This window comes from Glossina fuscipes, unplaced genomic scaffold (genome assembly GCF_014805625.2).
Source record: "Glossina fuscipes isolate IAEA_lab_2018 unplaced genomic scaffold, Yale_Gfus_2 43, whole genome shotgun sequence".
NCBI lineage: Eukaryota > Metazoa > Arthropoda > Insecta > Diptera > Glossinidae > Glossina > Glossina fuscipes.
In genome coordinates this window covers 59985-86940 of record NW_023998427.1, presented here as the reverse complement: position 1 = coordinate 86940, position 26956 = coordinate 59985, and the positions used below count along the sequence as shown (strand labels likewise).

At 34.0% G+C, this 26956-nt stretch overlaps 5 protein-coding genes across 5 annotated transcripts; 2 read left to right on the top strand and 3 right to left on the bottom strand.

Annotated features, from left to right (window-relative positions):
• The first annotated feature begins 1843 nt into the window (after positions 1 to 1843).
• On the top strand, positions 1844 to 2707 carry LOC119637240 (ctenidin-3-like). Its single transcript, XM_038033113.1, has 2 exons — positions 1844 to 1958; positions 2031 to 2707. Exons 1-2 carry the CDS (start codon positions 1877 to 1879, stop codon positions 2594 to 2596), a joined length of 648 nt encoding a protein of 215 aa, XP_037889041.1. The 5' UTR covers positions 1844 to 1876; the 3' UTR covers positions 2597 to 2707.
• A 2981-nt stretch (positions 2708 to 5688) lies between these two features.
• LOC119637243 (glycine-rich cell wall structural protein-like) lies at positions 5689 to 6535 on the top strand. The gene is made up of 2 exons (XM_038033115.1): positions 5689 to 5808; positions 6009 to 6535. Exons 1-2 carry the CDS (start codon positions 5748 to 5750, stop codon positions 6431 to 6433), a joined length of 486 nt encoding a protein of 161 aa, XP_037889043.1. The 5' UTR covers positions 5689 to 5747; the 3' UTR covers positions 6434 to 6535.
• A 1424-nt stretch (positions 6536 to 7959) lies between these two features.
• Positions 7960 to 8727, bottom strand: LOC119637241. Its single transcript, XM_038033114.1, has 3 exons — positions 8608 to 8727; positions 8262 to 8549; positions 7960 to 8185 (listed from the first exon to the last, which is right to left on the bottom strand). Exons 1-3 carry the CDS (start codon positions 8674 to 8676, stop codon positions 7973 to 7975), a joined length of 570 nt encoding a protein of 189 aa, XP_037889042.1. The 5' UTR covers positions 8677 to 8727; the 3' UTR covers positions 7960 to 7972.
• Positions 8728 to 10717: 1990 nt separating this feature from the next.
• On the bottom strand, positions 10718 to 13107 carry LOC119637244 (general odorant-binding protein 19d). Its single transcript, XM_038033116.1, has 5 exons — positions 12931 to 13107; positions 12720 to 12819; positions 11287 to 11375; positions 11090 to 11223; positions 10718 to 11004 (listed from the first exon to the last, which is right to left on the bottom strand). Exons 1-5 carry the CDS (start codon positions 12994 to 12996, stop codon positions 10920 to 10922), a joined length of 474 nt encoding a protein of 157 aa, XP_037889044.1. The 5' UTR covers positions 12997 to 13107; the 3' UTR covers positions 10718 to 10919.
• A 5823-nt stretch (positions 13108 to 18930) lies between these two features.
• On the bottom strand, positions 18931 to 21432 carry LOC119637245 (general odorant-binding protein 19a). The gene is made up of 4 exons (XM_038033117.1): positions 21266 to 21432; positions 19419 to 19497; positions 19261 to 19349; positions 18931 to 19171 (listed from the first exon to the last, which is right to left on the bottom strand). The coding sequence occupies exons 1-4, from the start codon at positions 21347 to 21349 to the stop codon at positions 18974 to 18976; spliced, it is 450 nt and encodes a 149-aa protein (XP_037889045.1). The 5' UTR covers positions 21350 to 21432; the 3' UTR covers positions 18931 to 18973.
• Positions 21433 to 26956: the final 5524 nt, after the last annotated feature.

Below are 26956 nucleotides of genomic sequence, written 5' to 3'. Positions count from 1 at the left end.
AACTTCACATATGTAACAAAACTGTAGAAATTGTTTCACCTTGATCTCGCTTCAGACAAAAGTACTGATAATGTAACGAGATTGTGTGCGAAACTATATTTAACGGATTGGTTGATTTTACGTGTCATACAAGTATGAATTTCCCATTTTTTCTAAGAATTATTTTTCACAATTGTAATTATTTTGCTCATAATGTATTCATTTCATTATCTTTTTATTGTTTTTAACCTCATTGCAATGATAAAGCATAGAACTACGTCTCATAGACGTATTAAACAACTATATATGTTTTAATTAGCCTTAATTCGTACTTGGTCGTCTGTCTATGGGTTGTCTATCGTTTCTTGTTGAAGTTCCTGTTCTCCGAAAAAATGAGACGAAAAGTTAAATCTCGAAACATAGAGTCTCGAGTATCGATTAATGTCGACTCTTTATGTAATCGTCAAACTGGAGTCCGTTTGGGGCGATATATATATATATATGCAAAAATGCATTTCCTTGAAATGATTTCTATATAGGATTTTTTCAATTTCAAGTCGTCTCTTTTCAAAATTATAGCGAAATAATATTGAATTTTGAATAATTTGCTTCGCTTGGCGATGATCTTTTCTTTGCGATCTAATATTTTATGAAAAGTGATCGCGGGAAACAATCCGCTTCAATCCGTTTTCCAATAGGGTTTCACGTAGGATTACAACATATCAGTGCAATAAATTTGATCAAGATATATGCGATCTATTGTTCGAAAATAAAAATATATTAACCGATATATAAGACGGACAGAGAAATAAACAGGCTGGAATTGCTTCAAAGAATGATTCTGAATCGATTGATATAATAAATGATCTACACCAAAAGATATTAGTCTCGGAACGGTGAGGTATTTCGTGCCCTCTAAATGCTTCTTCAGTCGCTTTCCTTAATTAATTGATTAAATGATGACCATTTTCTAGTACTAGACAAATCAAACTTCAATTTTCGACCATTCTAAGTCTCAAGCATAGATATTTTTGCGCTTCTTTCTTTTAACGTTTCATTTTGTGAAGATCAGCTGTTCTCTCGGTTGACGAGTGAAACGAATGTTACAGCTGTATACGACAGCAAGTTGATCCGAATTCAATATCGTTTGCCCGTAACGAGTATGCCATTGGCCTGTTTACAGCGTATATGCTGTGCCGGTAATATAAATTGGAAGACTTGAATACGTGCCGTCGGGAAGAAGAACATGAAATTTAGTAGAGGCAGGTTTTAGTGAAAGGCGCCTGACATTGCCGTATACTTTTTATCTATCTACCTCATTGGCATTAACGTAACCGTTACTCTACGTGATTTATAGTTCTTGTAATTGTTCCCTAAATTGATGCGCTTCTAATTCGATCGATGGCCATAGATCAGTAAATACTTGAAATTTATTTTTTTCGATAAACAATAAAATGAAATAAAATAAAAGCAATCTTTCAAGGGTAAGTGAACTGTGTTGTGCAATAATTGTCGCTAGAATAAATGCTAGAAATTTTGGATATTCTTTAAGACAATTCTTAGATATATTCTAATACTTGTATAATTATAAAATTGCATAACTGCTTTCGGAATTGTTCCCGAAAGATCTCTGTGTACACGCTACTCATAAATTATAGCAAATTATTGTCCTAAGTAGATTTTCGTTTCACTGGGTACTTGTAAGTTATAAAGAAATTAATAATAAATTTGTTTTTGTGTCTTTGTTCTTTTTTAATTTTCCATTGAAAGGTGATAAAAACTTACAATAAAAACAATGTAAACAATCATTCAGTTAAGTGCTTCTATTACACATTTACAAGATTTTTGTTTTTATTCTAAATTATTCAATAAAAACTTTTAAAGCGTTTGCTAATAAATGCTTTCTGCTCGGATCAGTAGCAACATGAAGTTATTGACTGCAAGTTGTGTGATATTATTGGCGGTTGTAGTTTGTTTGGGTTTGTATTGGCGATAACAAAAATAGTTTTCTCGTATTTTTGATGTGAACGAAATTTTTTTTGTACTCGAAGCCGAGGTTCAGGGACCCCCGCGTGCCAAAAGAAGTTACGGCGAGCCAGGTCGGCCGGGACCTTATGGCGGTGGTGGCGGAGGAGGCGGCGGTCCAACTGGCGGTAGAGGTGGAGATGGTGGATGGGGTGGCCAAGGTGGCTTAGGTGGCCCTGGTGGCCCTGGTGGCTCTGGTGGCGGTCAGCCAGGTCAACCTGGACAACCTGGTGGCTGGGGAGGTACTGGTGGTAATGGAGGCGGTGGTGGGGCCTACGGCGGAAGGGGAGGGCAGGGTGGCTATGGCGGTGGTCGGTCAGGGCAACCTGGGGAACCTGGTGGCAATGGCGGCGGTGGCGGAGCTTACGGCGGAAGAGGAGGGCAGGGTGGCTATGGGGGTGGTCAACCAGGCCAACCTGGGCAACCTGGTGGCTGGGGAGGAGGAGGCGGCTATGGCGGCAATGGCGGCGGTGGTGGTGGCAATGGCGGTGGCGGTGGTGGCAATGGCGGCGGTGGTGGCGGTGGCAATGGTGGGCAAGGAGGTGGACCTGGTCAACCAGGACAACCGGGACAACCAGGTTATGATTATTAAGCAATTAAAATAACCCTGCTCACAGAAATATTTCGCTAAATACTAAAACTGTTCACTTTACATTGCTTAATAAATGGTATACAAATTTTTTTTACTCCAACTTTTTACAAATCCATGTGTTTTCGATTTCTACCGGCTCGGATTCATTTAACGGTAGTGAAGCAGTAACGTAGCCTAACGGCTGAAAATTCTAATGAAAAATTAAGGAAAAGCAACGAAAACTTCCATCCAATATGCTCGATAAATGTGTAAAGCTTTTGGCAAAAGACTTCTGTTTAAGGCGCTTGAAATTTTTCCGTAGCGTGAAGACTCATCGCAAGCAATCAGTTGATGTGGCTGGATATAAAAATTTGATTTTTATCTACGTACTTTTTTCTCACAAGAAAATTCCTTCTAAATGGTTCCTTAAATTCTTCTCAAGTTCTTCTATTTTTAAGTTAAAACAGATCGTGTTTAATGGCTTCAACTGCTACCTTTTGCAAGCTTTTAAGAGTTTATGTATCTAGAGCATAGGTTTTCATCGCTAAACATTCCATGTTTTGGTTTTCGGTGAAGTCGTCCTTATCATCTTTCGAAGTGCATAAAATCTGGAAGTTAATTAAACATTTGTCTCCAAAGACATTGCCACAATGATTCACTTCTTATCTCAGATGCTTATGACTGCTTTCCGTTGCCTATTGGATATTCAATGTCATTTCGTTGTCTGCTTTAAGATCAAGTGAGTTTTCAGTTCTTTCGTTCGCAATTGAAACGTGACTCACGTTGATTAAAATAATTTGAAGAGCAAATTAGGCATTTATTGTCAATTGCAGCCATTGGCATTCTATTTATACCCTACACCATTTGTGGTACAGGGTATATTAATTTACTGCGGTCGTAGGTAACACGCAGAAGGGCTTAAGATAGACCCATCTTTTATTATATCGATCGATTCAGAGCCATAATCTTAATTGATCTAAGCCTGTCTGTCCGTATGTCCGTCTGATATCTGTCTACGTAAATTTGTGTTCAACCTACAAATCGCAATTTTTGAGATATTTAGATAAGGACAAACGCTATTGAAAATGGTTCGGATCGGTACACCTTTTCGGAAAATTGTAATTTTCCAAATTTCTCGGCAAAAGTGGCTAAGAAATAGTATTTTGCCATTCTAAATTGGTATGAAAATTTTGGACCCGCTAGGGCAATTTTCGAACACCTTTTTACAAAAACGAAAAAACTTAACTATATCAAATTTAGGCCATCCCAACCCATTTTTTTTTTTCATCCTACTCTAATAAGGATTTTCACGAAAATTGATCCTTTGTAGAGGGAAAAGTTTAACTATGTGATGATGAAAATCGACCTATAATATTATAGTAATTTCATAAAGAAATGAACTCTGCAAACTTTGGATCATCTACACCTATTTTGGAATACTGCCGTATGTAAGGATTAAACTTGTACTACATTAGGTTACGGTTTGGGCCCGCTTCTCCATAAGTATGCACATGAAAAAAATGCCTTTATACAGGGAGAAAATATAATTTTTGTGTTCTACAATAAAAACAACATTTGTATTAGGCAATGTAGTGTAGGGTATTTAACGTTATTATAACGTTCTCATTTCTTTTTGGATCGAATGATTCGAATCAGTTCATTGATCTATATTAAGTTTCGAAACGATCTCTGATGCGGTCAAATATCAATCGGATTCAAATAAGGCTAACACTTGATCTCGAAATATTTGCGAACGAGATCTGTTGAAATCTCTTTAGTCCATTGTCCATCCGTTAAGTAGTGTCAAGAGTCTTATGGATTTTGACTAAGAGCATGTAAAAAATTCTTAACTGATTTGGTAAAATAAGTAAAAGCATTATAGTCGGGCAATGCCGATCGTTAAATATCCTACCTACACAATCCCTCCTAATGCAATTATTCATTCATTTTTTTTTTTTTTTTTTTGATAACACAAATAAAATTTTAAATTTGCATTCACACTTCTCTTGAAGGCTTTCCACATATCGACTTGCTTGCCTAATGAAAGCTTACTTTCCCTTACAACCGTTTTATGTAGATACAGTCTACAAAATAGACTTTGATAGTTAAGTTCTATATCAAATTGCTGCCATGAACTAAATTTTTTGATGAAATATTAAAAATTCGATCTTCTAACTACGTACGGATATATTTTTCTTAACACGGGCTCCAAAAATTTGCTTCCTCTTTCCTAATCTTTCTCATATATATTTAATATGCCAAGATACTAATACCCAATGATTTTTGTAAGGACATTATGAGAATTGCAAAATTTTTAATACAAGTACTTTTTCAAAACAAGGCTGCGTAGGATTCGTTCCTCGGTCAAAGCTCGCCAGCGTAGTAAATTTCAGTAAAATATCTCAAAAATTGTGTTTGGTAAGTTGAGCACAACTATACATGGGCAAAGGATATTGGGCAAATAAACAGAGAGAGAGAGAGAGAGAGAGAGAGAGGATTCTGAATCGGTCAGTGTAATGAAAGTTTAGCTTAAGTTCTTGTCGGTTTTACACGGATCTACACAAACATTTCTATCTACTTTAACAAAAGTGCTATTCGTTCTTTCAAAAACGATTTAATTGAAAACTTTCATAATAGTTTTCATGCGTGAATGTTAAAAGCAACTATCGTGCCCTACGATTCATTGCATATAAAACAACGGATACAACATATAGTAAAGCATGGTATTCGAATTTCGGATATCACTTTTCATATTTGACGAAATTTGTTATCTAAAAGCGTGCAATAATAATTCTTGAAGTTTTAGCTTAGCTTTGCCCGTTGAACTCTTGAAAAATGAGACGTTCGCTTAATACATTAAGGGAATTAATAATGGGAAGCTATATATTTAATTGAATTGAGAATTTTTCTTTCGAATTTGTCCAGAGGAGATTTTAAGTTAAATTCAAAGTATTCTACGCATTCCCACTATTTTTGTTAAATTAAAAAGAGATAAAAATGTTTACAACTTTCTTGATACTCAAAAAGCTCTTTATGTTTCCGACTATTATTGCAATGCGATAACCGGCTTTTTTTTTCATTCAAACCTAATTTTATGAAAATAACAAAACGTTTGGACGGTTTTATGAACAAAATATTTAATTAGTTAACAAATAAACGGAGAAACGTTAAGATGAATTCTGTTCTACTGATTCTCGCAGTTACTGTGAGTCATGTTTTACTAATGAGTGCAGGTAAGCGTTTCGTTATCACCTTAGAAGCCTGAATTAAAACGCAGTTGTTAAAACAAACCAGTAAAATGACACATTAACAACAATATCAACCGTAAGCCGATAAAAAAAAAAAAAAAAATAAGAAAAAAAAACAAAAAACTTGAAACATATGTACGAAATTATCATAAACATTTGAAATGAGATGTTGTCTTTGATCGCAGGTCAAGGTCAAGGCCAAGGTGGGTGGGGAGGCCAACCGGGGCAACCAGGGCAACCTGGTCAACCTGGTTACCCAGGTTCCAATAATCAAGCCGATGATCGATATCATTACGGCCATGGAGGAGTTGATGTCAATGGTCGCCCTTATGGTGGTATGGGCGGTAATGGTGGCGGCTACAATTTTAATATGACAAACGACGGACACGGTCATATGTACGACATGCACAGTGGTGGTGGCGGTGCTGGTGGACAAGGCGGCTTCCCTGGTCAACCAGGGCAACCAGGTCAATCAGGTGGTGGCTACAATTACGGTCGTAATCCCTCTCATAGCGGTCATAGCGGTTCCTCCCGGGTCACTTCGTGGACTTTCTCCTGCTTTTTATTTAACGTAGTTACTTGCTTTGTTTTAGTAAATTTCAAGTCATGAATTGAGTCATCCTCACGAACAAGGTGAGGTCATTTTAAATCTAATTAATATTTATAAAAATACATATATGTGTGTGCCTTTCGAAATGGCTTAATTGCAAAATTTTCTCTTAATTAAAATAAAATTCCAATTAGCTAACAAGAAAGAGTGAAGTTAATTCCGGCTGCGACTTAATAGTTGCAAAAAAGAAAACAAAAAAAAAAAACAAAAAAAAAATGCACAAAATATCTTTAAGATCGTTTTAAAAGTTTTCTTTAATGTATGAACACATTTCTAAGAATATTTTTTTTAACATATTTACATCACTGCTAGGATATGTTAATAGTTGTTAGCAGTTGATGTTACTCTTAATTTTTAATTTACTCCGAATTTTAATCCTGAAAGAGAATCTCCTATGATCGTACCATTGATAAATTGTGTACAGTGTACATGTATCCTTTCATTGAGGATGTAATTCGTTTTGTCGCAACCACAAGGATTCCACATTCGATACATCTCTCACCCACTCTCTCTACCTATGGGTCGCGAAAACTTGAAAGCGCCTCAAATAACGACAAATGAAAAGCAGGCAAGCCATGTACTAGAAGGTGTCATGCGTTGTTTGTCGTCATCTGAAGAACGGAAAGCTGACAACATGAAGTAAAGGTTTTCGTGATGCCTAGCCATATTCACATCTTACTTCTGAGCACCTATCCAATCACTCTCACATACTGCGTGACTTTGATGGGCATAAGTGCAGGTTTTCCGGTCGACTGTTTGTCATTTCGTTCGCAGTCAGTCCTTTTCGCAAATTGTTTTCGTAGTTTAAGCATTTTTCAACATCTCCTTAAGAGATGCTTAAGCTAAAAACAGACTTCCGATCGTTACGTCCCGCCTTACAAGTAACAGGCAAAAAATTCAGAATAAAATAAATTTTGTCCAAACCAAGCGTTCAGGTTTTCTTTTTGAAGCCGACTTTTTCCATTTTTGTCGCTAATCAGTATTCTGATCTTACTATACATCATTATTACTGGCTTGATGATCGTAACAACTAATGCCAGAATATCTTCTCTATTCTGTCAGTCTTTCCAAGGCGAAAGTGTTTGTTGACATTTGAAAACATCATGTCATCATTTGTTTGCCGATGGGCGTAACTTAGTCTTTCCAAGGAAAGTCCATTCAGTGCAAATCCTAATATAGATGCGATTAAATGCCAATTCAAGCCTTAAAACGTAAAATTCAATTTGACTTAATCATGCACCCAGTCATATGGGACAAAAAGGCTCTCTGATAAGCAGAAGATTTATCACTTGATAGCTCTGCTCAGAAATCAATCAAAGGTGTTTTCTGCAGTTATAATACAAAGGTAGTGAGGAAAGAGTGGGAAGTCACAAAAGCACCGAAAAAAAACGCGCCAGTTACTTGAGGTAAATTTTTTCATCAATAGTGTTTTTTCATTATATATAAATAGTTACTTTATTCAAGTTTTTATTTTATCGAAATATAAAAAAAACGAAATTTCGTTATTATTAATGACTTTTCTTTATGTTAACGATACAATTAATAAATCAAATTTAATTTGTGAGCCTTTAGTTCATCCGCTATACATTTGTTAATTTGATTGGCAGCTTCGCAAGGCTCTCTGGCGTTAATAGCATGATTACAGTTACTGGCAGTAGCCGCAGCCATTGATATAAGCAAAGGATTCTCATTGGAAATCATACCAGCTATATGCGATATGGTGGGAACCGATAATTTATAGTCCGAATCCATCTTGCGTGTTTACAGAAAAATTCTTGTCTTTACTTAATTGCATTCATTATATAAAACTATTACTACTATACTATACCAGTTTCATTCTTTTTAGAATACAAGCCATTAAGCATTTCTCCCTTAATGAAGGCTGATCTTCGTGCATTAACAACTTATTGGAATCTACTCTTGGAATCATTGCGTTCGCACATTTGAATTTCACTTCATTTAGCGTTTCCTGAAATTGTTGCATATTTTTAGGTATTTCGCTAATTGGCATTTGTTTTTGATTAACAGGAGATGATGCGAAATTAAACGCAGGCTTAAGTTGTTGTTGTTGATATTGTGATGGTGCAAATATCTTGCCCTCAAGTAAATCAATTACCTTAATGAAGAGAAATTTAATTCAATTATTTTATATTTTATCGACGACTACTACTTACATTTTTACTTTCAATAGTATGCATAAAGCAAATCGAAGACATTAACTTAAATATGATATGAAATCTCATTTTCTTTTCACAATCTATTTTCAATCGCAATTAAGTGTTCGTTTGTTCTATGTGATTTTCTTTCGATGATTGCTCTGAGCTTTTATACATAAAGATTGCAATATCAAAATATGATGATTTCAACATTTTAGTTAAGGTTAAAATCTTAACTGAGGTTAAATTTTCTTAAGCAGCGAATTAAAAAAAAATATTATAATAAAGAAAAATATGTTTAGTCAACACATTCAGACACGGTTTGTTGAAACGAATTTAGAAATAAGTAAACAAAAGTGGCCTCGCGATAGAATGAATTTTCGAAGTTCAATGCTTCAAAGGCTTTTTGCAAATTATTTTACTAATCGCATAGGTATGTAAGTTAATGGAGTTATCAGGGCGTTAAAAATCTGTACCCATCCACTAGACAGATAATGGAATTATATACATACGTTAGCCATATACATGTTTCTGCCCAGCTCAGTATAGACACGTGTTCGGCTTAGCCAGCGGGATAAACAATTCCCATATGACCGCATCATTCTCTATTCCATTTACTTTGCGTATTAATAAATTTTGTGTAGTCATTTCGCAACTAGCACCTTTGAAAACCGGAAAGATAACAAAAAAAACAGGGATGTCAAATATCAGAAAGAAAGCATAGAACTAGCCTGATAGAGCTGTTTCGATCTTTGCAACATGAACTCATAATTCTACGAACATTAAATTTTTCCAATTTTAAACCATTTCGTATTGATCACTAAATTGATATCTTTGCCGTACTGTGTATCTGATTTGTGACATATGCAGCCGATATTTCTAATTAAAATTATTTTCGTAGTCTTTACTCACGACGGAAAGAGGACCGAGCAAAATATTTGTCATATCCATTATTTAAGGTGAACAGATGAATGCTGGTTTTTTAGTTAATTGAAATTATTTTCATAACGTGTTTATTTATACCTACCCTGAGACCGATCAGCACGAGGATTTCTACAAGAAATTATTCAAATTTTAATTACATTCTTAAGGCCGTGCCTTTTAGACATTTTCTTATGCGCGATTTTAATGTAAACTTTTTTGAAATTCCTTCTAGCAGATGAGAAATTGATGAAACGTAAATAGATCAATAAAGAAACGAGCGAACAGGCGTTGAAAAGGAAAGACAGACGAGCAAAGATGTAGAAGAACAGTGAGAAACTAAATTATGAATGAATAGAAATGCAGTTGGGTAAGTGGATAGTGTCGATCAAGGTATAGTTTTCTTAATGTTAGAAGAGTAAAAATCAATTTAATATGATCGTCATAGCGAGAGAGAGATATTAATTCTTTATGCTTGACTATAAACTCGCGAGTATTTTCTGGCTTAAAAAAGCAAGCTTCATTTCAAGATAATTGCAAATGTTATAGTCGGGCCCTTATCTTCGTCATAAAATAACAAAAAATAATTCTTGTGGCGATATCAAGGCGTATTACTTACGGGACGGGGTCTTTAACTTCGTTGATTCGACCTTCGTACTGTGTATTCGAGAAATTTTAGAAATGTGGCAAACTTAGTGAAGAAATGGCTCGATGCAATCCATTTTAAACAAAATGGATTCAAGACCCATAAAACGACGATGTGCAGATTGAACGTAATTAACACATAGACAGGCATGGAATTAACTGAAAGGATGACTCTAGCATATCCGCCGCCATGTATATATAAGACATAAATATAGTATAGATGTGAAGATGTGAAGCCTTAATAAAACATATATCTCTTAAAAACCGTTAGATTGAGTTATATAATTAAAATTTGAAAGATTCGTGCACGAACGAAATGAAGGATTCCCTAAAAGTAAAGACATTTTGATTTTTCTTCTCCACATCCCCATCCCGGTCCCCATCCGCATCACACCTCTAAGGTCTGAAATCTTCAGTAAGAAGATAATCCAATTTTCCTTCTCATTAAGAAATCAGTTTAGAGCTGATGCTGATATTAGAAATCATCTGTAGATGTTATGTAAACCATTCATTACCACACCATAAGAAAGGAAAATCTTTATTCACATTATTTAATATATTAACTAACTTAATAAATAATTTTTAAAGAAGGCCACGGACTAAATCCCAGCAAAGATTACACCTAAAGTAAATCATTTTAAGAAGAATTTTTAAGAGTGGAAAACTGCCACGACAAGAATGATGATACTAATGCAAAGCGTGGAGAACGCCAAACACATCGTTACTTAATTTAATAGGGCGTATGAGCGTATGAATTTTGGAAATCATTCCTTGACTTCGGGTACCTTAAAGCCCTTCTCCTTGAGCTGGCTCAAAATGCACATACCATGCTGATGGGCATTTTCGCATCTAGAAAGTAAAATGTTTTCATGAAATTTGTTATTTTGCAAAAAAAAAACAAAAAAACAAAAAAACAAAATTGTTAAGATCATACTTTTCAGTAGTGGCTCCATTTTTCGTATTGCAATGATCGACAATTTCTTCCATTGCTTCCTTATTATCTGCATACATCATACCCATCATATCGACAACTTTATCTTTATTCATTTGTGACTGACCCTCGTCGATCTAGAAGTGAATACAAGATCAAAAATTAGACCTGGTAGAGATAGTATTACTTATTACGCTTACCAACTCAAATTGTTCCATTAAACAGCGACGGAAACATTTCGAATTCTCATGAGGATTCTCGTCATTAGTTAATAACTGTTTAATATGATCTGCAAGAGAGAGAGAGAGAGAGAGAGAGAGAGAGAGAGGGAGTAATAAACACTGAAGTAAATGAAAGTTCTTTATCCATACAAAAACGGTCTCATAAACCCGCAGAAAGGAATTCGATTCCAATAATGTATTTTCGAAATTTTAAATATTTAAAAAAATAATTTCTAAATATGTATAAGATGTGCATACTTTTAGGAGACGAGATTTTCAAGAACATAAAAATAACTTTTTATATCCATTACCGAAGGATGAGGAATAAAAACATTTTGCCGAGAATGTTTGCCACGCCCAAAAGGAAACTTCGAAGACCCTATATTCATGTATATATTCATGATCAGTTCGTGATTCATGATCGGTTGAAAACATTCCCCTGGTCCCAGGCTAAAAGGAGCTATCGACTTCAAATTTGGCAGAAACATTAAAAATTCTTGCACGCAGATTGATAATGAAAATGGGTCAAATTGCTCGAAGGATACGTCTACTGCACTCCGTAGGGTAAGATCATCCCTGTTTTTCAAAAGGGATAAACTATTGATTTTTTCCTCCTTACTCATGAAATCTAGCTGACAAATGTACAAAGACTTGCACGTATATTCTATGGGCAATGATGTAGTAGCTGTGCATACTTAAAACAAAAATTGACCACGCCTGGTTTTTTCTCTATATCCAAAATTGATTTGCTTTACTCCTTCTGCCTTTTTTAGGATAACAGTGACGGGTATAAAAGATTCGGTCATGAGCGGATATAAGTTTTTTACTTGGTTAGTTTACAATCGATCAGAATTCCTTAACAATGCAAAGTTTTCGTGGCCGAAATAGGCTCGCGGATAGCACCTAACCATGTGTACCTTGTATATCTTATCATATTCTGTAGCTTTCATAGGCATTTTAATAGTATGCCACACGTAGACGAGCAAGCGGATGATCATGTCTGTAAGCAGCAGGACATTTTCTATGGTACTGCCCACCTTGCTTCTACAGCGAATGCAAAGCTTCAAATCTATACACTTTGTTTTGAAATTGTTTTGAAATTCAGCTAAATAAAAACTGATTAAAAATTTATGAAATCCATAAGCCCCAACCGCCGATAGTGGACCGAAAATTGTAAACGATGAAAATGTGAAATATTTTCAAATCTGATGCACAATATGTTTGCATAAAATTTAAGCGATTTTCACAAATCAGATAATTAACGTCGAATGCTTGTCGTGAAGAGCTGTCCGCCTTGTCGTCATAGAGTAAACAATGGCTGTGGTTTATATGCTTAAAGGACATTAAGAAAAATTGTTTTCATGCTGGATGGACAAATATATAATAAGCAATGCTTAATATGCAATACTGACCTCTCTCAGGCTTGGGTTCGCAGTCCTCCGCAAATGATTCCAAAGCATCGGCCAACTCATCCAAAGTCATCCCAATTTCGTTTTCGTCATCGTCCTCGGCCTGCGAAACACAAAACACTCCATCTTAAAAGCCTTTCTATATATATATATATATATATATATATATATATATATATACATGTATATGCTTAGTTAATACAGATATTCTTACATTTGTTACCACCATTGTAATGCTAAATAAAGCGAATAAAACAAAAATTTCGAAATATTTCATCATCACTTTTATCGCCTTGATATTTTCGCACTTAATGTCAACACTTTATCGCAAAAATTTATTACAAAGAAAAACGAAATGTTTTCGGGAAATTTTAAAAAAAAAAAAAATTTTTTTTTTTTAGTTTCAATTTTTTCTATATTAACTTTTCAAATTTCATTGTCCGGCAATTGATTTTCAAACACGTTCAACTTTCTTATGGGAAATTATTTAAATTTTCAGTCCATTTTATAGATAGAAAGCATATTTAGAAAAAAATTATTTGCTTCTTTCTTTTTGTTTTTTATTTTTGAATTTCCTGTTTATTACAAACAAATCCATGTCACGCTTGTAAATATCTCATCAGATATCTTTCTTTCTTTTTTTTTTTTTTTTTGACTTCATGTTAATATAACGGAAATGTAAATTGAAACTTGTAACGGAAAGCATGAACAAATATATGGATCGACAAGTATCTTCGGTGAAATAAAACTTTTGCAAAACCTTTTTGCTTCATCGTTTATAGAATAGGGTTCTTATCACATAAGGACTTAACTCTAAATATCATACGTCATTTGTAGCTTGGCAATTTAATATTGCTTTACCTAAATTAGTTAGTTTTCGGACGAACTCTTTGGCGAACTTAGAAAGAGTCGTCTGCATACAATCCTTCAACGCGATAAGGTCTTTGTGTCACGTGATCTGTCACATGCATTAGACGCTGTCTTATTTGAAATCAAAAAACAAAAGCCCGTCACGATCATTCGCTAGCAGTCGTTCCATTCTATGTAACGGTTATACTAGCTGCATTTTAGTGTAATTAGAGTCCGATTAAACGTGAACGAACTATAAAACACACCAAACACTTACCCACTGTATTTAACGAAGTTATTCGATCATTCGTCTTGAGTTTCACAGCCGCGAATACGACAATTTACGTTTTCGAACAAACCAAACCAAACAAGCACCAATTCTTAGAAGGACATCTCCTTGTTCATTCGAATATATTTGGAAAATTTCGTAAATGTCATATCACAAATGTCATCGAAATGACAATTGTATGTTGATAGGCGAAAAGTTGCGCCAAGCCTAAAATGACAGACACAATATATGTAGAAATCATATCATAACTGAAAGAGTCATGTCCTTTGGTAGCTTTGTGATTTGGTAAATTTGGAAAAAAAAACCTTTGCACTCGTTTCAGATTTTTTTACCTTACGAAATTTAATTTTTAATAACTTGACCCTGGCATAATGAAAGCCATTCCAAAGCAATCCCTTTATCGTATTCGATTGTTATTAGTTCAATCAATTTGGAAGAAGAAGAATTGAATAAATCAATAGTATTAAGTGAAAAACTGTACACTGATATTTCCCATTTATTTATCATTTTTATCTGTAGAGATTACTGAGCAACATTTTTGATGAACACCTAATATAAGCTGGCTGCGCTCACGTCTCTAAAGTAGTTATTGCAGTTATTAGCTGCACATGATTATTTATTATCGATGATAACAAGTTTGGCATTATATCTAAACTCTAGAAATAGATAACAAAGGTTAAATGATTCATTCATACTCATAGTTATGTTATAGGAATAGCGAAATATGTCCATCTGTCCACTACGAAACGAAGTATTAGATCAAGGGAAAATTTCCTGGCATTTTTTTCATCAAAATTCGAAAACAGTTTTCTTTTATTTTTTTTTTTTTAATGAACTTTTTTTAACTAAATGCGTGATACTTGCGTGATTTTATAAATCCATGAAACTTTATCGCTTTGGTCGAATTGTGATATCGTAAAATAAAGCGCCTTACACTCTTGTATGATACGCACAGTATAGGTTGGTATCGGCGCGAAACTCAATATTTTATATAATATTCTAGAAGGTGATTTTAAATTCTTAATTTTCAATTAAATTAATTTAAAACAAAATAAATAAATAAAATAATTAGCGCTTAATTAGCGAAAATGTTATAATTAATAACTTAATTTGCAGTCTGTCCATATATGCTGCGTTATGTTACCGAGTTATAATATTAAATGCTTATGCCTACAGCCCTGCAATTATATAATACATACCCATTGAAATATTTTCCCGATAGAACCGCAATACTATGCTAAAGAATTGAAAAACCAAGAAGAAGTTACCTATATTCGGTCTCGATCGATAATTAGTTCATATACGATATTTAACAGCAAGATAGAATGAGATAGAGGAACTCTATACGATATATAGCACATATCGTAAAACGAAGATAATAATGATAGTAATAATAATAAATCAGTTACAACTACTGCTTCATAGGTGGCTTAACATTACATTAAATGTCACATTCATATGCAGTACATACGCAAAAATCTCACATACACATATGAATTATTGCGAATTGTCTGTGATAAGGAAAGTTTGTATTAGAGATCGAAAAGTTTTGCGGGCATAGTCAAGATTTTAATAAACGGGCAGACAAGCGCAATGCATTTATACACGTTGATCGCGGCTAATTGGCGTATACTATAGTTAGCCTTGTTTCCTGTAACTGAGCATTCGGAGAAAATAGCAAAAACGCTATTGTTCTAATTCTTACGGCAGCGCCATTAAAGGTAGCTTTACGATCTCTCTAACGATTACGAAAAATCCTGCATATGAATATTTCCCGAGCACTTCCGATCAACTCAGCTAGTTGAGGGTATCTGTCATTTAAGCATTATCTACAATTGGTTTACCCAATTTCATACCTTGAAGTCTTTTTTCTTCGAAATTTCGATTTCTATTCTTTACCGTGCTACGTGCACGTAGCAGACGCGACGATGACGCCAGGTTAGATTTGGAGAACTCTTACATTGACAACTAAATTGCGACACAACAAACAATTTATTAGACTATCTTTCAAATATATCAATAAGAGCGGTCTCGTAATGGTATCAATAATGAGAAGTAATCAAATCTTGGAAAGATTCCCGAAAGAAATAAAGACAAGAACGGCAGATAATTGTAAGCAGAATTGCTGCGAACAGTCAGACTAGAAGATAATTTGTTAAGATGAAATTTTGTGTTTACCTGAGAGTAGAGAAAAGAAAGGCCATTATCGAAGACTGGCTAAGTCTATTTATCTGAAGACGAAGTGTCGATCAATTGAAGAAGGCCATTACATCAGTAAGATATACGAGCAGTCGACCAATATTACGACATACTAACATTATTATGAGCGTGAGTGTGTATATGCATGTAGTCATCGTGTGATTTACATTTTATTTAATTAATTGTTCAATTTTCTTTTTATAAAAGCTTAATAATATGTTAGGTCATATTGAAAATTCTTCGCAATTTTTTCCAGTTAGGGTTAGTGTTGATGCCTCACTTAAATATTTTTTTGTGTAGTAACCTTTATTGATTTGAAAATCAGTGAAATAACTGAAGAAATACGCTATGTGATGATTTTTTACTATAAAAAAAAAAAAAAAAAGTTGAAAACGCTGCAAAGAAAACAAAAAAAAAAAACCTAATGAAGTGTACGGTGAGAATGCTGTGAGTGAACGAACGACCCACAAATGGTTTGCCATATTCCATTATGGAAATTTCGATTTGAAAAATGCATCTCGCAATTACTGAAAAAGCCGATGACCTTTTTGAACTGGTTTGGCAAGATCAGGAAAAAAGCTGCCAGCAAATAGCGGACAAAAGGGCAGATTACAAAAAGGAGTTTGAAAGCGCGGAAAAAACTGCGAACACTTTTCAATATGACCTAATACTTAATCAGTAACTGAACATCGTTAACATGTCTAAAATAACATTACAAGTCCCCAATTACAACAATTTCAATATTAAAGTCCACGTAATACAAGATCTTTAACGAAAATAGCGTGCCTTTGCATTAACATAAGCATTTCCCGTTAGGCAGCATCCCATTGTTTATGTCCATCGCCTACGGATCGGGGCGTAGGCATTTTATCAATACATTTGCCCATAACGCCCGGAAGGGAATTTCCAATATCACACAAGCATATTTGTCTGTCCGTCTGTATGATGTCTATTGAGAATATTCTTGTGACGATTCTTGTGTAAATATGAAGCAGTTGAGTTTAAATTGGGCAGAAAGATTGAAAGTCCCTCCACGCAGCTTGGTATTGGTGGGGACACGCTTACGGTATCACGTAAATTGAGAACACCTCTGCTTTTCAAAAGGAATAAAAAAAATTGGTTTTTTGCTTAATACACTTAAACTATGAAATGCCTATGCTATGGGCGATGGTGTAATCGACACCTACCGAACAATATTGCAAAAACAAAAGAAAAAACAAAACAATTGACCACATCAACCCAATAACATAGTGTTGCATTTCCTTTTTTTTTTTTGCCAAAACCCTTCAAACATCCCCTAAAAGCCTGTCCGTCTGTGCAATTGTGTAGTATCTGTGATAAGCATTCTCTAGCGCATTAGCGAAAATGAACAAATCGTCAACAAATTTGCAAAAGAATTTGAAAGTGAATGAAACTTTTCAAAGTCCGCACCTCTAGGACAGGATCACGAAGGTAACTAATTTTCTTACTCGTTATTTTTAACTTTAATTAAGTCCGGAGCTTAATGCTCAACACGACTATGCTCTCTGCCGGCTTAGCTCTAACGAACTGGAAATTTTAATTGTTTGTAGCTTTTTCGTATATCGGGTGTGGATAAATTAATGCCAGCGTTTTTATGAACGAAGAAGGGGCTGACTTCAAGAGGATGGTATGGCGGAAATGTATCGTTCAAAGCTTTGTTATTGGTTTCACGCTTGTAAAGAATATGAAGGACGAGGTACTTGATCCTTTCAGGCAAATTTCTGGATACCCTTATTAGACGCTCAGCAAGCGTTGCTAAAACAGAAAATATGCCATCGGTACGATGAAGGGAGCATTTCCTGATTTCCAGATTTGACAATATGAAGCCAATCATCATTCTTTTGGAAAATTCATTCATATAATGGTTTTTCGTATCTTGCAACCATTTTCCTGTTAACAATAATCGTGCAACTGTATCAGGCGCAGCCTGCTACTCTATTTTCGGTAGTATCAGCTGGGAGTAGGATATTTACAAATTTCTAAAGCAACATATCGCCAAACACTGGCAAACCTTATAAGCAATTGTTCTTTCAGTTAAAGAATTTCAAATGTAAACAATACAAAACAAAAAGACACAAAACTCGGATGCAAGATGAACTTTTTGCATTAAATGCAATTAAATTGTTTGTAGTGCTGGTCAACTATCTTTAGAAAATTAGATGCGTCTTGGACAATGCCAATAAGATAAGATAGTGCCGTCTATTATGAGATTCGACTAAAGATGAGTATTTTTTTATTTTTTATTTTTTTATCTAACGTAGCGGATTGAGGCGAGTGGTTAAAGTCATCTTGACAGGGCATATGGGGTTTCGATTGGCCCCTTTATTTAGATGATTATCTGATATATATATATATATATATATATATATTGTTATAGCGATTCTCGAGGAAAATGTATGAAAGTTCGACGCCTAAGCTCGATCGTAATGTGCCCTTGTTTTTGCAAAAGTTTCGTGCTCTCGCTTGTATCAGATATAAACTAATATTGAAAGCACAATCAATTATATAATGTTTGTAAATGACACGCATGCATATAATTTATGATATCATTCATGCATCAAATTAATGGAAATTAATATTAAAGTACAGCATGCAGGTCATTAGATGCACGATGCATGATTGCACATTTATAAAAGAAAAAAAAAAAAAAAAAAAAAAAAAAATTTATTTTTCAATTTCAAAATTCGCCGTAAATCATGTAAACGCCTTTCAATTATTCAATAAGCTGCCCTCCCCCCTTTCTTGTTATTGGTTTTCCCGATTAGAAATGCTATCATTTCGCTAATGAAGTAATTTACATATTTATTTTATTTAACATTAAGTGATTTTTTATTTAAAATATAAAATAAAACATTAAAAAGAAAAAAGAATAAGAACAATGAAAAATATAAGAGAAAATTTAAGGGAAAACGAATTTTGTGATCTCCGAACGCAAACAAGTCAAAACGGCATAGGCTGCATCACAATTATTCTTGATACCATTTGCGGAATCTTTGCATTTAGCCAAACCTGGACGATACTCATCTTTATATGAATCGGGCATTAATAAATCTACTTGCTTTAAAGCGCCTTCATAAAGGAACTTGCCCTTCTTCATCTATCCCATATCACGTACGCCGCAAAATACAAATAAGAAAAAATTATTATCTATCCGATCAAAATCGATAACAAAATTGTTGAGCGTACCGTTTGCATCATTTCCATAATACAATTTATATAACATTTTGCATCCTTGTTATCAGGTAGATTACCATTACGTATCTCATCCGCCGTCTCTATTTAAGAAAATGCTAATCAACTTGTTTCTTAAAGTGATTCATTCATTCGCCTAATTAGTTAGTTACCTTTGTTCACTTTTGGAAATTTCGGCAAACAAACATCGCGCATCAAATTTGCAGCGGATCTCATCTGTTCTTCGGTAGCCTAAAATTTTCGAAAAACCCGGGAAAATACCATTAAACAATCTTAATAAAGTGGTGTTGAAGTCTTCTTCTTCTTCTTTTTCTTATTCTTCTTCTTCTTGAACCGGCATTTGAACTGAGCTGAAACTTTATCAAAGGACGGCGAACCGTAGACTTTGCCTAATAAGACTATTGAACGAAGCAAAAAGAAAAACCTTAATGAAAGGACTTCATCCTCGATATTGATGTCACCTAAGAGATCGTCAAGGTAAAGGGTATTCAATTCACCCTTAAAAGCCGGAATGAATTGGTGGGAGGAGAGAAAGAAGAGCTATTTGTGGATTTTTTTTTTTTTCAACCTAGTATTCAATAAGAATTAGGTGAAAACTACGGAAACCCATGAATCTTAAAAATCCATCATTCGATAAACGTACAAAATTTGTTGATAATTTATTCCTTTACTAGATTTGGGACACCAGTACTTGTCACCCTGTCAACTGGCTTATCGAGACCATTTTTTGCGCTGAACGCTCAGACGCCGTCATTAGCTATTTATACGAGCTATGTTTATGCCTGTTGTCGCCCTTGAGTCAATCAATTGATACCATTTCGTTATTAGAAATTTAAAAAGAAAACATACTTGACTTGTCAAACGACATTAAAGGCATTTCGGTCACGGTAGATATAACGGACTTTTAAATACGCTCTTCTATCAAATGACCTTTAAATGGAATTTTCAAGATATGTTATTCTGAAATGAAATCGCCATAGAGATGCTTCAATCCGGGATTCACGCACAAGCATCAGAGAAACAGATAGATAGGCTGGACAAACAAAATCTGTGCTTATGCCAAGCGACGTATTCTTCATATTGCATTACCAGGTAAATAGCGTTAAAAAACAGGGATATAAGCATAAAAGCTTATACTCGAATTGAATACTTGAGTGAAATGCACGCAAAGCAATGTTTAATTTCTTGCTGCAAAGAACACAACAACAATTGATACATTTTTCGTATATGTAAGCAGGAATCGCGTTGCCATTATTAGCTAAACTACAAAGAGTATAGAGAGTGCAATGATAAAAATTGAAGAACAATACTTGGAACGAAAAGATCGAGACATAGATTAACAAATAGACAGCTGGGACAGCAGGACATTTTTTTATTCATTTCATTCAAGCTGAGTTCAAGATATCAAAAATGAATCGTATAACTGATAGTTTTTTATTTTTATTATTATTTTTTTTTTTTTTAAATATCCTGGTAAGGATACAATGCAGAGAAAAGCTTGACTTGATTATCTAATTTAAAAATTCCAAATATTAGACAACGTATGACCAATGACCAATGACCAATGATTGTAAGAGATTTATCATGCTTCTGGCTGAGCGATTCGTTCGTTGTGCTATTCGAAAAGCTTCAAAGAAATAGATTTGCGGACTAATGATGAAAAAGAAAATCCTATTTACCTTGCACCACTTGTCAACGTGGCAACGATTCATTTTAAGAGAAGTCGTTATGAAGTCACCTAGAGTGGTTAATAGGCATATAGGTATGTAGGTATATTTTCGCTTTCTTATGGACAATGCCTTCGTTTCAAATATATAAAAACACAAAAATGATTGCAATTGATTCGATTACGTAAAGGATAGACTAATCAAAATTGCAGCTTGTTCTTGATCTTGCAGAGTCAGTATCTTCTTCTACTATCCTAATGCTTCATGCAATTTGTTTCGTTATTATTTGTTCTTTCATTTTTATTTGAGTTTTGATTGATTGTTTCACTTACACCGCCATGAACATTAGCTGACTTATCAAGGCACACAAACACCAAGCACACGATAATAAGATTATTCGATATTTTGCCAAACATTTTTACCCTTCTTAACGTAACGACGGAAGGAAGGTACGTTCGAAAGACGCGTAAGTCAACTGTTTAATAAATTACTCGATAACTCGAAATGGCGAAAATCAATAAAAACATGAAACTTTTTATAGGAAACTTAACCCTAACTGAAATGATTGTTATTGCAATCGCTAAAGAAAGAAACGCAACAACAATAATAATAATAATGAATATGCATATTTTGCATACTCAAGACAATCAATCATACTTAAAACAATAACGACAGTTAATATTTTAAGCAAACTAATCATTATTAAAAATGAAGTGAAATGAAATGAAAGCAAATTGAATTGAAAATGAGAAAATGAGAATAGGAGAAAGCGAAATAGAATAATATTTAAATTAACAACCGCTTTCAACTAAAATGTCAACCTAATAATGACGATGATGATAAGGTGCTGAAAAATGCGAAAACATATAATTTTTCACTTAAGGTTTTAAAATCCCTTTTCAAAAACTGATCTTTATATCATTCTGATAATACGCCCACAATTAAAGCAAACACCGCCAATGCTTCACCGTAAATAATTGCCATTGCATGGTTGTGTATGTATGCCAGCTATGCGTTAAGATGACGGCACAACGACACATTCAACCAAGAAATTCTGTCTGGCTGTGTGTTAATAAAGCAAAGGCCTTGTTACGACTCATGATAATCATCGTGTAATAGCTTTGTTTCCAAATATAACCATATATAGCCCAAACTTATTAAAACAAATTTACACTCTGTGTTAGTTGATGGTAGTTGTCATTATCAGATGCAAAAAATTAACCCGCATGCCATGTAAGAACATTTATCCTAAAGGGATTCGAAGAATCTTTCCTTCCGTTTCACAACACTCTCTCTCGCTTCCTGTCTATCTGTCTGTCTGTCTGTCTGCCTTTCTCTTTCTTTCTTTCTTGCTCTCTCTCTCTCTTTCTCTATCTCTCTCTCTCTCTTTCTCTCTCTCTTTCTCTCTCTCTCTCTCTCTCTCTCTCTCTCTATCTATCTCTCTATTTATTTATTTCTATCTCTCTTAATATATGAAGAAAGTTATAAAAAGTGAAAAATGTTTAATAAACGCTTTTATATATATATGGTGCTAGCAAAACAAGGGAAACGCAACCCATTTCCAAAAGATTTTCGCCGTATGTGCCAAATTTCATCGAAATATCGGCAAAATTGGCAACATTTAGTTTAAACATGCACACAGACATTACTTAGACAGACGGACAGACAACCCAAGGTAATAAAGTGTGAGTCTATCTTAAGCTCTTCTGAGCATTGCATACACCTGCGAAAACATAATATGCTCTTAGTTGAACATTGAATGTAATAAATCTGGATAACTGAATATATCCAATAACTTGAATATTCTTCGGCCCCTTTCCACCATTTTCATCACCCTCTACAAGCAAATCATATGAAATCAGTCTATATTCATAGCTTGGTTATGACTGGATTTAACTACCTATACGATATGATCCTAAACAAACAGATATAAACATAGCGGTTTAGGATACTGAATGAGTACAGGAAGTTGAGATAGGATGGGATAATATTTTTCAACGATTTCGCTTAGAAAATTCTACTAAATATAAAAAACTTTTTTGCCCGAACAATCGTAGTAGTAATGACAGAATTTTTTAAATGATAATCAAGGTGAAGCGACGTAAAAGTCAGTCATCTTTCAAACTGCCCTCATTAACGATAGAAAGTTGTAAGGAAATTTAGATTCTATGCATACTTTCTTAGTGCTGATAACATCTTTTCTTCATCCCTTTCTTTTTGAAAATTTCAATTTTCATATCACGATGGGAAGCCAGAATAACGTTCAACTACTAAATTTTTTCACATTAAGGCCTAATGAGGAAGAAAGCCTATATTTGATAGCTGCATAGCAGAACCGATCGTGACGACAAGAACAATCCATTTGTAACATTGCTATATGCGGGCAAATTGAATTATTTGAAACTTTGAAGCGGGCCGCTGATTGCGCACGTCTGATTAAAGGAAACACCTCCGTCTTTGTTTCAACTTATCGAAAACTTTAATTTTTCGTGATAAGTTATAAAAACAAAATATCCGGATGGCACTTTTCTCGCTGATGATTAGCTTAGGCCATCTTGCGTCCCATAAATCTATTGCGACCATTATGAAGATTTTTCAGAAAAGCTTGTACACTTGTGAAAAGGCCTATGAGTCGCATTGTGATGATAATACATACTGAAGGCAAGCGATGCTTGAAAGCACCGGAACAGAAAAAGCTAGAACCTATCAGGCAAGAATATCCAAAGCGTTCACCGCCGAAGGACCGAGAGATTGTTATCCCAATTAGGTCAGAATGTTGTCTTACTCTACGTTCATTGGCGCAAATTCTCTTTTTCTATACAAGACATTTTGCTGATATATATATATATATATATATATATATATAAATCGATGAATGTAATAATAGTTTCCCAAATGCATGCAAGTCTATGGAAAGTTTTTGGCGACATCACGCAAAATAATTTGCAATGGTAGTGGACTGCAAAACGATATCATCTAAGGTATGATGCTAAGGTGATGGGAAGTAAAATTAGAAAGAGTAAATAGCCTGTAACCTTCTCCGCAGAGAAAAACTATATCATTATATAATTCCTTAAGCAAGCGCATACAAGTATTTTTCCTACTTTTCGTCATGTCGAACCGTATTAGGTAAAATAACGTCAACGATCTTCCACATCAAGCTTATTTGCATTAACAATGTCTTAAGTTTATTTATAGTTTCGTCAAGGTGCTCACGATGGAAATTCTCTTATGTATGACTTTCAATATAATCCAATCGAAATTCCAAAGCTATTCGATGACATATGTTAAATAATCCTTTTTATGCGAGTCTTCTACTAAATATATATCTGCAATTGTTTATATCCACGCAAAGAATCAATCTTCAGAAAATTTCTCAGTTGCTAATCTAAATTATTAGCAATGTCATTAACGAGTTTTTGCGTTTAATTTATTAAGTTTCGGACCTTCTTCATGATGTTTGATTGTAGGTTTAGTTATAGATGATAAAATTGTAGTTTTTAGGAGAATAAAAATAATACAAAAATTAAAAAAGCTTGTTTATTATTTAAATATTTTAAAAATTAATAATAATAATAAAAATATTAACAATTATACATACAAAAATTATGGTAAATAATAATCATGTGCATAAAATGCAACAACAAAATGCACACGATATTGCTTTTGCAGAAACAAAATACTTATGATCGTCTTTTTGAAATGTAAACAATCGCACGTGCATGTCAAATGTAAACAAAAAATTACAATTTGCAACAACAACTAAACACGATATCAGCTTTACAACAACAAAAGTTATATACAAAAATAATGTTTCTTTAACAGGGTTACAGGGTTACCATATCGGAGACTGTTCTCACTCTTTCAATATTTATATTTAATAGATTTACAAGACAACGTGAGAGAGGCAGTGAGAGAGAGAAAGATAGAGAGAGAGAGAGGTTGAAACAAAGGAACAGAACAAATATTTTTCCAATAACATTGCAATAAGAGTAAATAGATAATCAATAATGAAGTAAATAATTTACATCAATTTTCGTTATTTCGGTCTCTTGTTCGCATAGCATGTTTTTTTGACTTTGTTTGTTTCCATCTGATCGATCTGATATATAGGATGTGTAAATGTACATTTCTTCTCCGTCTTATCTCGTACGAAGAGTTTTTGTCTTTGCTTAGTCGCGCGCGAATCTTAGTCACAAACCAAGCGAAGAGGATTTATGAGAGAATTGCCATTATAATGCATTTAACGAAGCATACTTTTTGGCGACCAATTATTTACTCACAAATTATATCCCGTTACTGGCAAAATTAAGTTAAGAAATTACTACGTTATTGAGAGAATTGTGAAATTCTGTTTCGCCACATACCTGAGAGGATTTCTTTGATAATAATTTCTATTATTATTATTATTATTATTAATTTCGCCAGAGAAATAAATTCTAAGACTAAACTCTTAAAGCGCTACCATCTAAGGCTATCGGCTTTTATTAAAAACTCTACCGCACTTGAGATTCGAGAACCCACGACCAGTGAGTTGCTAGTCGAGATTCATCGCCTTCGGCCACTCAGGCGGTTGATAATAATTATTGCTGATATTGTTATTGTAAAATTATTTTTACTTTGATCAAAAACTTAAGTAATCGCTGTTTATACGAATTCTGAAAGAGAAGCAATCACGTTTAAAGTTTCTTGTTGCGAAAAAATGCACAAGATAATATATTGGAATATGTGGGCATCTTTTAATTACTATCACAACAGAGAATATTTACAGAAAGGATTGTATTGATATCTAAACTCATTCGCTTAACCGTTCACACTATTCTTTCTACTTTACGTTATTGTCCTTTGGTTTTATAAAAATTTTAAATTTTGTTTTCCATTCGCTGTTATTTGTTTGTGAAATGTTTCCGTTGTATTTAGCCGTCGTTGCTCTTAAGGAATTCACATTTTTTTGAAATAAGCGAAATTTTGTAATTTAATGGCAAATTCTCTTTCTCTCACGACAGTATATAGCTTTAAAAGAAAATACTTGCGAATAAATTAATATTTATTTTACATTTTTAATATAATTAAATACATACATACATACATATATATATATATATATATATATATATGTATATATATATATATATACATATTATAAATAAATGAATAATATTAATATTTCTAGCCGTTAATATGACCAATTGTCCGCGACCATGAAATTCGAACCCAAAGCGCAAAGAGTTTTAAACACTTACGCGGTATACTTTAAGACAATTTACACAATTTCGTAACTTGTGCAAGCGTAATGCATAATGTACATATTACAGCTCACTTATGAAACTTATTATTATTAAATTATTGCACATTGTGGGATTTAATTTTCTAAAACATTGTTTTTCCTTTTCTGTATAAAATAAAGTTAAGCTAAAAGACGATATTAAAAAGTTATATCCTCTACAGAGTAAGCAAACGAAAATTGATAAATTTCTTTGTGGATATTTGGAGCGCTGACTATCAGCTACTATTGAGTTTGTGAAACGCGACTCGTAGAACTTTGTAGAAGTCAATTTCGTCAATTTCTTGTTCCATTTCATCGTCAATATCCTGCAATTTTTGAGCATACTGAGTGAGAATAATGCCTATGCATATAATTAATTAAAAGCTAGGATGAATTCAAGAATAGAATCATATAGTATTAGAATAAAACGTGCACTTCCTCCGCTGAAGATTCAAGATCGTATTTATTATTTTTTCGATTGTGAAGATTTTAAGAATAAATAATAATACTATTAACAGGTATTTATTATGTGGGCACCTGAAGAGCGCTGGTCCGACTGGCAGTGTAGCTGATGTGCGTCAAAACAACTGCATTACTCGTTCCACAGTTCGCAAGAAGAAGCATATTGACTTCTACAGACGAAATTGCGATTTCTAGAGACCAAGAAAATGTAGGAGGCGAAGAAACACGAAAATATGTATGAGGCACGTTCAATTTTAGAGGGTTCTGATTGATTTCAAGTAAAAAAATGTGCAAC

Coding starts and splice junctions, on each gene's coding strand:
- LOC119637240 (XM_038033113.1), top strand. CDS start 1,877: ATGCTTTCTGCTCGGATCAGTAGCAACATGAAGTTATTGACTGCAAGT. Junction 1,959..2,030: donor GGCGGTTGTAGTTTGTTTGG/GTTTGTATTGGC, acceptor TTGTACTCGAAG/CCGAGGTTCAGGGACCCCCG.
- LOC119637243 (XM_038033115.1), top strand. CDS start 5,748: ATGAATTCTGTTCTACTGATTCTCGCAGTTACTGTGAGTCATGTTTTA. Junction 5,809..6,008: donor TGTTTTACTAATGAGTGCAG/GTAAGCGTTTCG, acceptor CTTTGATCGCAG/GTCAAGGTCAAGGCCAAGGT.
- LOC119637241 (XM_038033114.1), bottom strand. CDS start 8,676: ATGAGATTTCATATCATATTTAAGTTAATGTCTTCGATTTGCTTTATG. Junction 8,550..8,607: donor ATACTATTGAAAGTAAAAAT/GTAAGTAGTAGT, acceptor CTCTTCATTAAG/GTAATTGATTTACTTGAGGG. Junction 8,186..8,261: donor TTCTAAAAAGAATGAAACTG/GTATAGTATAGT, acceptor TAAACACGCAAG/ATGGATTCGGACTATAAATT.
- LOC119637244 (XM_038033116.1), bottom strand. CDS start 12,996: ATGATGAAATATTTCGAAATTTTTGTTTTATTCGCTTTATTTAGCATT. Junction 11,224..11,286: donor TAATGGAACAATTTGAGTTG/GTAAGCGTAATA, acceptor ATTCACTTCTAG/ATCGACGAGGGTCAGTCACA. Junction 11,005..11,089: donor AATGGAGCCACTACTGAAAA/GTATGATCTTAA, acceptor TTTACTTTCTAG/ATGCGAAAATGCCCATCAGC.
- LOC119637245 (XM_038033117.1), bottom strand. CDS start 21,349: ATGTTTGGCAAAATATCGAATAATCTTATTATCGTGTGCTTGGTGTTT. Junction 19,498..21,265: donor CAGCTAATGTTCATGGCGGT/GTAAGTGAAACA, acceptor CGAAAATTTTAG/GCTACCGAAGAACAGATGAG. Junction 19,172..19,260: donor TTATGGAAATGATGCAAACG/GTACGCTCAACA, acceptor GATATGGGATAG/ATGAAGAAGGGCAAGTTCCT.